We start from the raw sequence: 13,751 nt of genomic DNA, 5'->3' as shown, positions 1-13,751 counted from the left end.
TTTTTTTTAACTAAAAACCTTACTCTCAGCTTCTTTCAGGCAAATTGAGTTTGTTTTGTGTGGTACAATGTCTGCCCTTCAGTCTTTCTGCAAATCCTAAAGTACTTCTAGCTCTTACTTCTTTAGACCACTCCATCGAACCAGTCCAAAACCTCAACAGACAGCAGCTGTTCAAGCATGGGAAATATAATGTAATCTAGGATAGACCCTTTTATTTCTGATAGTTCTTCAGTACTCTTATTTCCCCTCTTGTTCTGCAAGGCAGTGCATGCCGTAATACTTGTCTTTCATTTCAGCTAGAGCCTGTTTGGATACTGAAGAGCTATAATGGCAGTGATGAGTTGGAGAAAGTTCTTACCATGGTCAGGACAATTAAGGCTTATTTGTACACTTGGGCACTGAAAACTCTATGGACAAATACTGTTTGTGCTACTTTAAAAGGCATTGCAAAGCAAAAAAAAAAAGCTTTCACTTGTCAATAATACTGCAATTGGACAAGACTAGATTCTTCTTAAAGCATCCCGGGGTTAAGAGCAGGGGACCTGTACATTGTGTTTTGTTGAGATAAAAAAGAGTTCTTGCCGACACGATTTTCAAAGGGTTTCTGTCAAAGAACAATGAGGCTGTAATTGTGTTATTATTTTAGCATGAGCTAAGAAGTTCTGCAGTCTGAAGTCTGAGAAGATGCCTGAGTGCTACATTTGAAAACGGTGCCATTAAACATTTGTAACATTAATGTGGTATTAAACAATGTAATGTTATGCAACAATTAAACATTTGAAAAATTATTTCCATGGAAAAATGTTGATTCTCTAATGTTTGTTTGTGCATGCAGCAAAGTTGGATGGTGTTATAAATTGAAAAATAAATTTAATATCAATTGTATGAGGGAAGAGTAATTCTTCTAAGGCAAAATGCTAATAGAAGAAAGAAATAGCCATTTCATATAAGCTCTGGTCCTACAGATGTTTAAATGGCTATTTAAATATAATCTGATAATCTCTACTGGGTGAAAAAATGCAGAAATTCTTCTCATACTTTTTGGAGAATTTTTACAGAGACTTTGTCTTCACATTTCTTTCATTTAAGTTTTATAGATGTCTTTTCCCCATGCCTTTCTTAACTGACTTTTTAGGCAGATGAAATTAAATATATTTGGCCTTGGTAATTAGAAAAACATGTATCTATGTAAATCTGCCTGGTTTGAAGGTATCTGTTTTGGCTTTCTTCCTACCACATGCCTTAATTCAGTCATGCACTTTTTACTCTTTATTTTTTCATTCAGTTTGCGATCAAAATATTACAACAGATTTGTAGGTGTCAGTGAGATCCCAGTCAGGAAATTCTCGTTATTCTGAGCCGTCTTCCTACAGGTACATGAACTGACTTCCTATAGTGTCACCAACAATTAATAATTTGAATTGGGAAAGAAACAATCGCTGTTGAGTTGTTCTTTCCCAGAAAGGTCATATTGAATTCAGTTGGAGAAAAAATTTAAATTACTTTGACCATTATAACTTGCTGTTTTCTACATTTTTAGGATGATGAATATAGATTCCACTGATCATGATTTCCCTTCCCCATATACTCTTTTTGGGAATGTGAAAAGACAAACTCCAGCTCTAATTCTCAATAAAGATGTAATTGGCATGCTGGGATTTTTGAAAGTCATAATTCATCTTTCTTCTTCAGGATGATTTTCCTTACAAGTTCTGTAACATAAGGTCTTATTTCTTCAACAGAGACAGTAGAGTCCCAGGCCTTTACTACTTTCCCATTGGGGTCCACCAGGTATTTCCAAAAGTTCCAGGTTGGTTCTTCTCCTGTAGAATCTACAGGCAAGAAAAAAAGTGGAGACTTAGAAAAGAAAACCATGTTAGCCAATTCCTGACATTTGTTCATGTCAATTTGATGATTACCCTCTCAGAGAAAGAGCGAATGTAAAATTAAGAGGGAGTTCAGACTGAATAATAACATTAATTTTCTGACAGACAGTGAGCTTTAACTAGACGGTAGCCCCCTGGAGGGAGACTCATGGAAACAGTCATGCTTGAGACAGATAGACACAAGAAAGCACTGTAATCAGTGATAAAGTGTCTGCATGCATGTATGTGTGTGTCTGTGCTATACAGATAATCTGAAACAGTTGAACACTGATAGGAAAATGGAATTTGGCATAACAATATAGCTGTACCAGGACCGATTATTTGCTTGCTTATCCAGAATTTTTCCTCCAAAAGCACCCAGTATCACGTGCTTCAGAAGAATGTTTCAAGAAATGCTACATGAAGAAATAAATTGTGAAATTGTACCAGGAGGCTTCCTCCTTATCCTCATCTACTACAGTTTTTCCCTCTGTGACCACATACTCATTTTACATGAGTCGCATTCTTATCCTCTACTGTTCTGCTACATGACTAACAAAATGTTCAGGATTTTCAATCAGACCAGGAGCCTCATCCCACTAATAGCATAAGTACAGACGGTACAGCCAAATTAGCATCTTTTCCCATTGATTATACGTTGGGCAAAATTTCATAAGGAATTAGAAGATATTTCAAAGTATCCTCAAAACACAGCCAGATCTACACTGTTGACTAACTTGTCGTTATGCTGCATAAATATACTGCATCCAGCAGCCTCCCTTTGCGTGTGGACTAACAGGGAAACAGAAGTTTTTCAAGTTCCATGTGACATGTCTGCAGTGACAACCCCACCAGGCAAAACAGAAATGGAAGGATGTGAAGAGGATTAAAGGGAAGTTTGGCTAGCAGAAAGATCCATGACAGACACCTGGAAGGAAGTTTGCTTGAGGTAGTCAAAAATAATACTACCAACACTCCTTTAAATTCAATGGTATGCAGGAGAACACTGTAGTGCTGGAGAGAAGCAGTGATACAGTCCTTGCAGAATCCAGCTCAGGTGATACCATGTCATGCTGGACTTTATTATGTATCATTACTGGAAGACATTTCCTTCACATTGGATAAAGACTAACATTTTAGTTTGGCATTTAAATGGTATTTAGAGCATTCATTCAGTGCATGAAAAGTAGTGCCATGATAAAGAAAGTAGTGGCTTGATAGAGAATATCCTGCTTTACAGTGTATTTTGTCACCTGTATGCTAGGAACCAGCAAAAGCTCTTCAAGTCTCAGTGCTAGCTATAATGCAGATTGGAACTGCAGAAACTGTAGAGTATGGCTATTCCAATGTTTGGCAAGGAATGAGGAAGGGAGTATTCAAGGACATCTCTTAGTGCCTGGTTTCACTTTTTGATTGCTGAAGTAAATTATGTAGGTGCTTTGCTTCCACTTATCCTACAGCTCTTGAGATGAATCTTATAAATTCCACCTGCAGCAGTCGTGTCATAGGAGAAGCACTTACAAGACTGCAAAGTAGAGAAAGGAAGATCAGGTGTTGTATGCATACAGGAGAATATTTCAAGACCTGCATTCCATGTAGAGGTTTATTAGACTACCTTTACAGGGCATCTGTTATCGTAGCGTCTTCATCCCTGGAGATCTTTTTAGAAGGTTAGACAAAGCTGTCAGGGGTGACACAGAGAGAAATCCTGCTTTGTGCAGGAGGATGGACTACATGACTTCTGACCTCTTTGAGCCTGACAATTCTGCACTTTGATTCTGTGAACACAGTCATAGATATATTTTTTCTGTTGGATGGTATTTTGTGTCAGAGGAATCTACACTGGGGAAACAACCCTCCAATGTTCCAGATTACTCACCAATTAAGTACTTGAAGGCAGGAATTGCACCAGCTCCGCTGACTGCGATTTTGCTGAACATTGGAAAGGAGGCACCATAAGTCTTTCGGGCAAAACTCTCAATTTCTTTGTTAGTGTCTGGTTCTTGCTGTCCAAACTGATTGCATGGGAATGCCAGCACATTGAAATGATATGGGCCGAGGTCTCTCTGTAACTGTTGTAAGGCCTTGTAGTGGCTATCTGTATACCCACACTCACTCGCAACGTTGACAACTAGCGACACCTGAAGAACAAGAGAGATTTAAAAATGTGCTGCACATGTCAGTTTTCCAACAGGTAGGCTGGGATGCAGATTATTTTCAAAAAAAAGAGAACGTCTAGAGAACTGTGACTGAACACTTATGTTTGAAACTACACTGAGTTCTGTTCACAACAGGAAGATTTAATATTTCTTTTATGTGCTCCCATTTGGCAACCATGAAGATAATCAATAAACTGCTAAGCAATCTTAATTTTCAGTTTACAGAGAATCTATGTTTCTGCATTCTGCCTTTTGGATAGTTTCTAAGCATTTCTAAGAAATTACTATCCAGCTAAGATATACCAAGTTGCATGAAAGAAACTTGCAAATTAATGTATTTTTGGTAGTTTATTTATCTGTTGTGAAGCATGTGTTCTGCAGCATCTTTCCTTGTACGGAATTTAGTACTCATACAGAACTGGCTGATCCATTTATCATTGCTAGTGTAGATGTCTTGACTTGGAAGTTAATAGAAGCAATTACAGGATTTTGGGTTGGTCTACGTAGTACGGACTGTAGTTTCCGACCATTTCTAGAGTAAATCTTCTCAGTTGTGACAAAATGACAACAGTGTTTGCATAAAGATTTACTGCCTCGATTAGAGATTCCAAGAAGTGAAGACTCTGCCCACTATCCTTTAAAGTCATTCCTGTAGCTGATCATCTTTTCCGTTGTGCGCATTGTGTCATTCAGACCTTACCACCAAGCATGTATCTGCCTGCGCAGATCCAGCAGAGAGGAAGATGCCAAACACAGATGAATACTACAGGAAAATAGAGGCATGTGTAAGGAGAATACATGGTGGAACAGATTCTGCCAAGAATTTGTTGGGGAAATTAAGTGACCTACCCCTGAGCTGACACATATTATACAGTTTCTCAAGGCCTTAAAGAACTTTCCATTGGTTTTTGAGATATTTTATCCTTAAATAACTTCTAGAATTTATTTTTAGACTTATAGTTTTTATTATTCTTACAAATTTTATAAGTGTGAGTTGCCACTCGTTCTACATAAATTGAGTCCATTCTAAGATTATCTTGAGAGTGGATTAAAGCTGAATGTCATAGATCTTTTAGATAGAATATGATTGTATTAATAAAAATAGCATTATGCACTTTATAGTGATGTTTCTTTTGCATATAAGTACATTCTATTCCTTTTTTCAGACAATTTGTAAGAGTTGTAAGGCAATATAAATATTATAATACTAAAAATGTTTCTACCCACCTAGATTAAAAAAATCAGGCATAGTGCAGAAAAAGCATTATGATTTGGGAACCGAAATTCTACCTCGTTTACACTGAATCTGGGGGGTTTCTACAGATTATACATCAGCCCAGGAGCTGGTCTTTCATTCTCAAACTGCAAAAAAAGTTTCAATTCAATCAAAGTAGCCAACACATTCCCCAGTGTTAGTACAACAACACTAGCTATTTACATTGGATCTTTCTACAGGAGTTTGGAAGTTTCATAGAAGCTGGCATGTTGGTTTCATTACTGTCAGCGTGAGACAGCAGTGTTGAAGGGCCCAGTGCCGCAAAAGGAAAGCCTGGAGCTTGGACACATTAATTGACCTGATCAAATTACACCACAGGTAACTGTAGGGCAAGAAAAGGAAGTAAAAAATCCTGACTCCAGGTCTCATACTCTTGTGTCTGTGACCACTGGCTTTGCTCAATTTAAACTTTGGATTCTTATGTTACTATTGTTCCATATTCCTATGTGTACGTTTTTATACACAAGTATATAGGAAATAGGAATAGAGTGCATCAAATAGATTATAATATATGAAAAATAAATGATTACATGTGTATAGTGTTTTTAAGGCCAGAAAATAAACTGGTATATAAAAGCCCATAATCTGGGTAAGGTGTGAGATCATAAGATCAAATCCCTAGAAGGGATAGGAATGAGTAAAGAAAAAGCTACGGTGATGTTGCTGTTCATAATTTCTTACATTAAACATTAATGCTTGCTGTGTGTATTTTGTACCCTGTATAGGTATACGGCTGTATTTAAAGTGGTTTCAGAGCGGCGCTGTTTTCCCTGGAAGACAGGTAATCTTACACAGCAGAAGTTGATGTAATCTTTGTGGTGTCGTGTGTCAACAGAATACAATCTAAGCAATCCCTGTACACTTGCGTATGAATATGATCTGGAGCCATCTAGCTAACCTCCAAAACATCACACTCATTCAGACATTTACAAGCTTTACCTGAAATTTTAAATTCAGTCTCCTAAAACATCCAAAGATATGGCATATAATTAGATTTTTTTTTTTTCCAAAAAGAAGAGGTAATAATTTTATGATGCATTCCTTTTGCGGACTGTCAGCATTTCAAATAGAACTTATATATTGGACTTAACTATTAGACATAAAAATAACTATTGGTAGTTCTGTTCTTTTCAAATAATTTGTATTTACCAAGTGTAGTTATAACTAGTTTAGTAAGATTGAATTCAAGATAAATTGTACCACTAAGCGTTGAAGTCACATGTAGTTCTTTCATATGAAATTCTAGAGGCTTTCTTAAATACAGTGTAAGACTCAGCATTCTCATGATGCAGAAGTATTCATGTACCTTACTGTATTCACATCTATTGGTACTTTACCTCAAATACAATGGTAATGTAAGAACTTATCATTGGAGGTTTGGGGGAAATAAGGTTATGTAGGTATTATGTTCATCCTATAACAGATATGAAAGATAACTTGCCAATGAAAACAATCAGGCTTTTACAACTTTTACTTGATTTTGAAGTTAGCAGAGCTTGAAAGAATTTGCTCAAAAAGAAACAACAATTTTAATATACAGCTGTTTAAAACCAGTGATTACTTGGCATGGTGGTGAAAGGCATGAGAGCTCACACTGCAAATGGTGCAAACTTCCAAATGTTCTCCCATAAAATAGGAGGAAACTACACACAGCATTTCTTAGAATGGGAGACACATTATGCTTCTCTTTTTTCCTTACAAAAATGCACTCTAAGACTGAGCTCCATAATTGAATAGCGCAAACCTCCTAAAAGTATAACTAACACATAAATAAAAAACTTTCAGGATTTATTAGTAGTGTCTGGTACCAGAAGTGATTATATGTGGTGATCTTTTTTTTTGTCTATATTTTATTTTTAATAAATAACAGTCAGTCTTCTTGTTCTCATGAAGAGGCTGTACTTTTACTTCTTACAACTATTAATGATTTAAATTAAGTTCAATATGCCTCTTGACTGACTTCAGGCTCTGAGCGTGCAAGTCAAGTACACCACCTAGTGTGCAGTGCAAACAATCCATCCTGGACCTTACAAAAACTATTTAATTTAAGCTGACTTCTGTATTAGCTGTTGGTTTTAATACTATCCTTCCCTTTGCTTAGAAAACCCATGCATTCTAGTAGTGAACTCATTTATTTAGCACTGCAAAAATATTTCTTGGTTTACTTAATGTTTACACCAGTGCACCTCCCTGAGGAAAACATCCCTGAACACATTAATGAATCTGCTATCAGCCTCAAGTAGCCCTTTGTGGATCTTTTAGCAGAGACAGTAGACTCTTAGGCTTTCAGACCTGGAGATTCTTAACTGGCTCCATCTGACTGATGGAAGAACGAGCCAAAAGCATTAGATTACACAAACTCACAGAGCTGTTACCTTCATGGAAAAAAATAGCAATACATTATACAATAATTAAGTAGCTATACCCTGTATTTATACACATTCAGTAATACTACATTCTCAGATTGCAGAGAGCTGTGATGCAAAGTGCCTAGCATTACTTTCAATAATAAAATAATACTTTACATTGTTATAGTGCCTAATGCTTTTACATTAGGCCGCATCTTGAGTACTGTGTTCAGTTCTGGGCCCCGCACTTCAAGAAAGATGTTGAGGTGTTGGAGCAAGTCCAGAGGAGGGCGACCAAGCTGGTGAAGGGTCTGGAGGGTCTGTCCTACGAGGAACGGCTGAGGGAGCTGGGGTTGTTTAGCCTGGAGAAGAGGAGGCTCAGAGGTGACCTTATTGCAGTCTACAACTACCTGAAAGGAGGTTGTAGTGAAGTGGGAGTCGGCCTCTTCTCCCGGGCAACTAGCGATAGGACAAGAGGACACAGCCTCAAGCTTCGCCAGAGGAGGTTCAGGTTGGACATTAGGAAGAATTTCTTTACAGGAGTTATTAGACATTGGAATGGGCTGCCCAGGGAGGTGGTGGAGTCACCATCTCTGGATGTGTTTAAGAAAAGACTGGACATGGCACTTAGTGCCATGGTCTAGTTGACATGGTGGTGTCAGGGCAATGGTTGGACTCGATGATCCCTGAGGTCTCTTCCAACCTGGTTGATTCTGTGATTCTGTGATTCTGTGATTTATTATAGTACCTTTGGTTTAAGATTTACGAAGCACTGCACTAACACTGCCTAATTACACCTCAGCACACTGTACTTAGCCGTGTGGAAGGTAGGTAGGCAGGCAGGTAGGTAGGCAGGTAGGTAGGTAGGCAGGTAGGTAGGCACTATTATATCTAGATAGGTATAAACACAGCAGGGAACTGCTGATGCTTGGGAGTTCTGACTCCCAAATAGATACTATTTTTGTTAAGAATACTGCCTCTTACAGCATAACTGATAGCGATCATAAAATAAAATATAAGCTTTATTGAGTTAGACAGGTAGATAGACTAGATAGAAAACTGATCTTATTTGGATCCTATTGGTTCTTTTCCAACCACACATCACTGCCCTTCATTTTTAATGTAGATGGGCCAACATCAGTATGGTAGCCTGGAAGAAGCACAGGAGGATGGCCTTCTTGTGCAACACAGTAGAACAGACAGCCTTTTGACCTGTTTCACTTGTGGTACTCTTTTTTTTCAGTCATAACAGTCCTCCCTTTCTATCCTTTCTGGTAGATGTAATATCATACCTCATTTTGTAGCGTGTATACCAGATTTTTAGGATTCTGGCAATATAATTTCTTATGCCCCCATAAAAAGGGAGTACTCCCTCACATATTTTTGATATTTTTATTAAAGTGGAGGATAGGTTATGTCTGTGCACATTTATTTCGGAAAAAAAGAAATCTGTTCCGCAATTTTTTTTCATTTTTGTTATTTCAGAATTGTTAGTACATTTCCTATTTACTATATAATGGAGGGTACTCGTGATTTCTATCAAGAGGCACTTGAATGGAAAATGCAGTAATATCAATCACTCTTTCTTCTCACTAAGAAAAATTATCTCAATTATCTGTATACACAATAATTTATATTAATAATAGTTATTGAAGAAAGATTCTGCAAGTCATGAATTGCACTGATTGTTTCTACTTAGCCTGGCTCTTGTGTTTTTAGAACTAGCAGACTTTTTTTTTAATACTTTGGAAGCTTTTGGATTTTTTCAATTCCCAGATAGTTTCTTGACTACAAATTAAGTATTTATTTAAATAAATAAGTTGAGTGACTGAACTGAAGAAAATGTTTTTCTCTTCATCTGCCAGAAAGCTTAGGGCGTTTAAAAGCTGGTTTAGCAATTAGCAGACTATTGTTCCAGGGGCTAACTAGTGACTCTCTTTAAAACATCAGTAGCACATACGTACTACTTATATATTATTTGCTTTCTTTTAATAGCTTTAAAATATTATGATAAATCTACATTTTAACATTACTTATCTCACTGCAGATTTAAGCGGGTTTATTTTAAGAAACAAATGGCAGTTTTAATTAACCTTTGTCTAACTTGATATTGAGCTCTGACAACATAATGACAGAAAGGCATGTGTTTTATTGCTGTAATTTTCTTTAAAATTGTGCACATGCATTCTCAAACAGCAGCTAGGCCGAACATTGATAGGTTCTCTGAATGCAAATCTTTTTGTTCCATGCAGAAGCTGGTCATCACTTTTTTGGAATGAACTATTCCATATGGCCTCGCAGAAATCAAGGAGCACCATTCACCGACGGCGTTACCTTTTCCAAGGTACGGCTCTAGAGATCTCCCTTATGAAACCAGTCACACCTTGAGGATGGCCTGGTATCATAGCACCAGTGGAGACAGACACACACCCCTAACCTGGCATGGTCATGAGATTCTAGATCAGGCTCTGCGGCTTGTTCCAGAGTGGATGAACACCCACAGCTCTCTTCAGGGTGGCTATAAGGAATTCCTTTGAGTTCCCCCTTTACTCCTATCCACGTGGATTCTGGCCCTGAGGTAGGCAAGCTACAGGTGGTATTTGCTTATTTAGACAGATTTGCAGATGACCTCCAGACAAAACATGCACCAGTACAGGATTTATTGACAGAGCCTTTGGAAGGAACTCCTAAAAAAAAAGCAAATATTGCTTAATATTAAATAGGTTCCATGGTTTTTCCAATATAGGTATTTGAGGGTGCATCGGACCAGTTCTGCTCTATCTGAATTTTGAATGGAGGCGGAGAAGGACTTTGACCAGTTAAGATTCAGACCTCTCATTTAGTCCAAATCTACCTGTATCCCTTTCTACTGAGCTCAGGAAAATGTACATCTCCTCCTGTGGGCCTTCTCTGCCTTCCTGCCAATGTTTTAGTGACCTGGTGCTGTGGACTAGTGAGCTCAGAGACCTCAGTGAAGTACCTGAGGAGGGGGAAAAGGAAGGTGGAAACACAAAGCTGGAGAGTAAGGGTGAAAGTGAAAAGTGGTGCCTGCCTTTCTGGGCAGCAGCTAAGCTATTGGACTGCCTGGCTGTGTCACAGAAGATGTATCACTTGAGCACTAAGGGTGGTAGTTGTGGCCTTATGTTCATTTTAGCTTCTGTAATTTGTGAACACGGCTATGAAAGTGTATAGTATTATGCACCCCATGTGCTAACCTCCCTTTTCAGTCTTGCAGAGGTACTGATCATCTTTCCTAGATAATCAAACCACAAAAAAAAAAAAAAAAAAGTGGTTACATTCAAGGAAATTGTTCTTAAAATGGGAAGGAAAGCTCTGCCTAGAACTCCTGAATGTAATTTGTAAATAAAATTTAAAAGACGTAAAAGTATATGTGTGCCTACATGACCTTCTTCATATTGCTCTGTCACACTAAAAAGTAACAAGGGGAGTAGCATAATGTTGCTACAATTTCACTATACAGTGATACGAAAATACTCAGTTTATCATGTCTCTCGCTTTTTTACTAATTATGATGAAATCTGTCAACTCCATTAGCCACTGATTAAATCCCATCTTTTTTTTTTAATGCAGAACATTAAAAAGGAATGGGATTTTGGTAAAACTAATTTGCTAAAAGTCATGCAGTTAAAAGGCAGAAATAAGCTCCACACGTAAGTTATACAAAGGTACAAACTTCCTGAGCTTCAAATTTAATAGCCGCAGCCCAGCGCAGTTCACGCTGCTGAATGAAAGGCAGGCAGGCAGGCAGGCATCCCCCGCCTGCCACGTCTACAGGCAGCAGCCTGCCCAAGGGAGAGACGCGGACACACACACACAGAGGTTAGACTGCAAAGGTTTTATTTAGAGTGCAAAGACTATGGAGCGGTATCAAAGGAAGCATGCAGGCAACGCTCCAGATCAGTTAAAGAAGAGCCGTAAACACCAATCTATCTGCATGCGTGCACCAAGTTAATGTACAACCTCGCCACCCCGACCTGGTGCTCGCAGACATGCAAGGACCGGCTGGTTAGTGAGCCCGGGCAGAGCCGCCCGTCGCCGTGGAGACTTACCGAGCCCCTGTATTTCTCCAGAGAGACTAGTTTGCCCCTGATGTTTACAACTTTGAAAGTGTAAAAATCAGGCTCTTTCTGCTGCGTAGCGGAAAATGCTAAGAGCAGGAGTGCTGCAATTGCAAGGACCATGGCTAGAGGGATGAGGAAAACTTTGGGGAAGGCAGAGGAAGGCTGGTGCTCCACACTGCCCTCAGGGTCTCGCATGCTGCGCGGCCGTGCTGCACACACTTGCCACGATAGAAACGCGCTGCCGTAAAGAAAGGGCTGCTGCAAACGGCGCTTTTGCAACAGTCTGGCTTCTGCGAGGGCTGGGGAGCTGCGTCCGTACCAGACCTCCGGAGGATGTACTTGGGGAGGATTCCAGTGCCCTTAAAATTGAGTGTTTCATGGTGGTAGTGGTGTATTAAGGCCATTTATGGGTACAAGACGAATGAAAGTGCTCGTTGGCTCAAGAATAGTGTATGTGTCTGTGGAATACCAGTCAGATTTAGAGATCTGCCTTAACTATGTCCTAGGAAAATAAGGGATAGAGTTACTGCGATTTTTTGATGGTTTTGCAAGTGCCTTTTTTTAGTACACTAACTATAGCATCTAGTAACTACGGTGTAATGTCAAAGGATACCAGTGGCTTGGTTGCTAGTGGTTACTGATGCAAGTGCTCTGAACAACAGCCACAGCATACAGTCAGCAAAAACAGAATTACAAACAAGCCATGCACAGTACCAGGTGAAACAAAGCACCGTTAGCCAGGCCTTCAGGCAATTCTCTGCACGCACCTGGTTGGCGATGAGTGACCAGACCACTGGTCTCGACAGTGTGATCTGGGAGAAACCACATTACCAAAGGGTTTTTAAGCAAGAAAGAGGCATTAAGCATCAGGAATTGAACTTGGTACCAAAGCTTTCAGACATACAGAGCCAAACCACTGCTTCAGTGCACTGATGCCATTCTTGGGTTGTCTGCAAGAAAAAATAGCCATTTGTACCATTTGCTACTGTGCCTGCTGGAAGAAAAGGATTTGTGTATATAAAGTAACAATAATAGAAAGCATTTGATGGTCATTGATTTCTTCTTGGACCAAGAAACAGGTCCTCCATTCCTATGATTCTGATAATTATTGGCAAAGAAAAGCAAAATGTCGTGATTTACAGAACACAATTAAGTAGCACATCCAAGGTGTACTGGAAATCCATCTTTTAAAGAGCAAATTCTATTTTGTAATCTCACTTTGTGATTGGTTTTTTTTTAACTGGGTTTTTGTAGATCTTTGACATCTTGATTAAATTTGGTTAGGTATTTCAAGCATAAGTGGCATTACTGTAAGTGAAGAAGCCATGTGTAACTAGTTGAAAAATTTAATTATAGCTTTTAAACATTTCAGATTTTTCATGTTTTTATGTATTTCAGCTTAAGTAGACATCCAGCATCACAAAATAATGCAATATGCTACAAAAATATATAGATGGAAAATCTTCTACCATGCTGTCTATGGGGAAGATATGCTGTGCTAAGAATGTGAAGTTCTCATCTCATCTTCACAGATAAGTGCTATCTTTCTGTATACTTTCCTGGCTGTAGTATTGACCAAGAACCATTCCTTTAGCAGACAGCCAAGTATGATTTCCTCATTTTATAAATAAATTATCTAAGAAGCTTTAGAGTTTCTTCAGACACACTGGAGACAGAGAATAGGGCTTTAATATAGTATATACATTTAAATACATTTTAAAAACTTAGTAAATACTAAAAATATTTTTAAAGAAATCATTCCAATGGTGAAAATAATTCAACATAAGCATTTTTTGGCCAGAAAATTAAAAATAAATCTACAATATATTTCTACATTTTTTAGGCATAATGATATAGTATTTTATGGGACTGAAAAATGAGGCATCATACTGCAACATGAGACAAGAAAGGTTTTGCTCTGGAAAGGGACTTTTATAAAATCTACTTCCTACAGTTTTAAGATTATTGCCTCTGATTTCTAGGTAAAATTTAGTGGCTTTCAGAATTATATTTTCTAGAAA

The 13,751-nt window shown here is 38.3% G+C and overlaps 1 protein-coding gene across 1 annotated transcript; it reads right to left on the bottom strand.

Moving 5' to 3' along the window:
- Positions 1–942: 942 nt before the first annotated feature.
- On the bottom strand, positions 943–11,925 carry GPX7 (glutathione peroxidase 7). The gene is made up of 3 exons (XM_068406839.1): positions 11,719–11,925; positions 3,745–4,006; positions 943–1,832 (listed from the first exon to the last, which is right to left on the bottom strand). The coding sequence occupies exons 1-3, from the start codon at positions 11,923–11,925 to the stop codon at positions 1,669–1,671; spliced, it is 633 nt and encodes a 210-aa protein (XP_068262940.1). The 3' UTR covers positions 943–1,668.
- Between the last annotated feature and the right edge of the window lie 1,826 nt (positions 11,926–13,751).

Source organism: Nyctibius grandis, chromosome 8 (assembly GCF_013368605.1).
Source record: "Nyctibius grandis isolate bNycGra1 chromosome 8, bNycGra1.pri, whole genome shotgun sequence".
Classification (NCBI taxonomy): Eukaryota; Metazoa; Chordata; class Aves; order Nyctibiiformes; family Nyctibiidae; genus Nyctibius; species Nyctibius grandis.
This window is presented reverse-complemented; position numbering and strand designations above follow the sequence as displayed.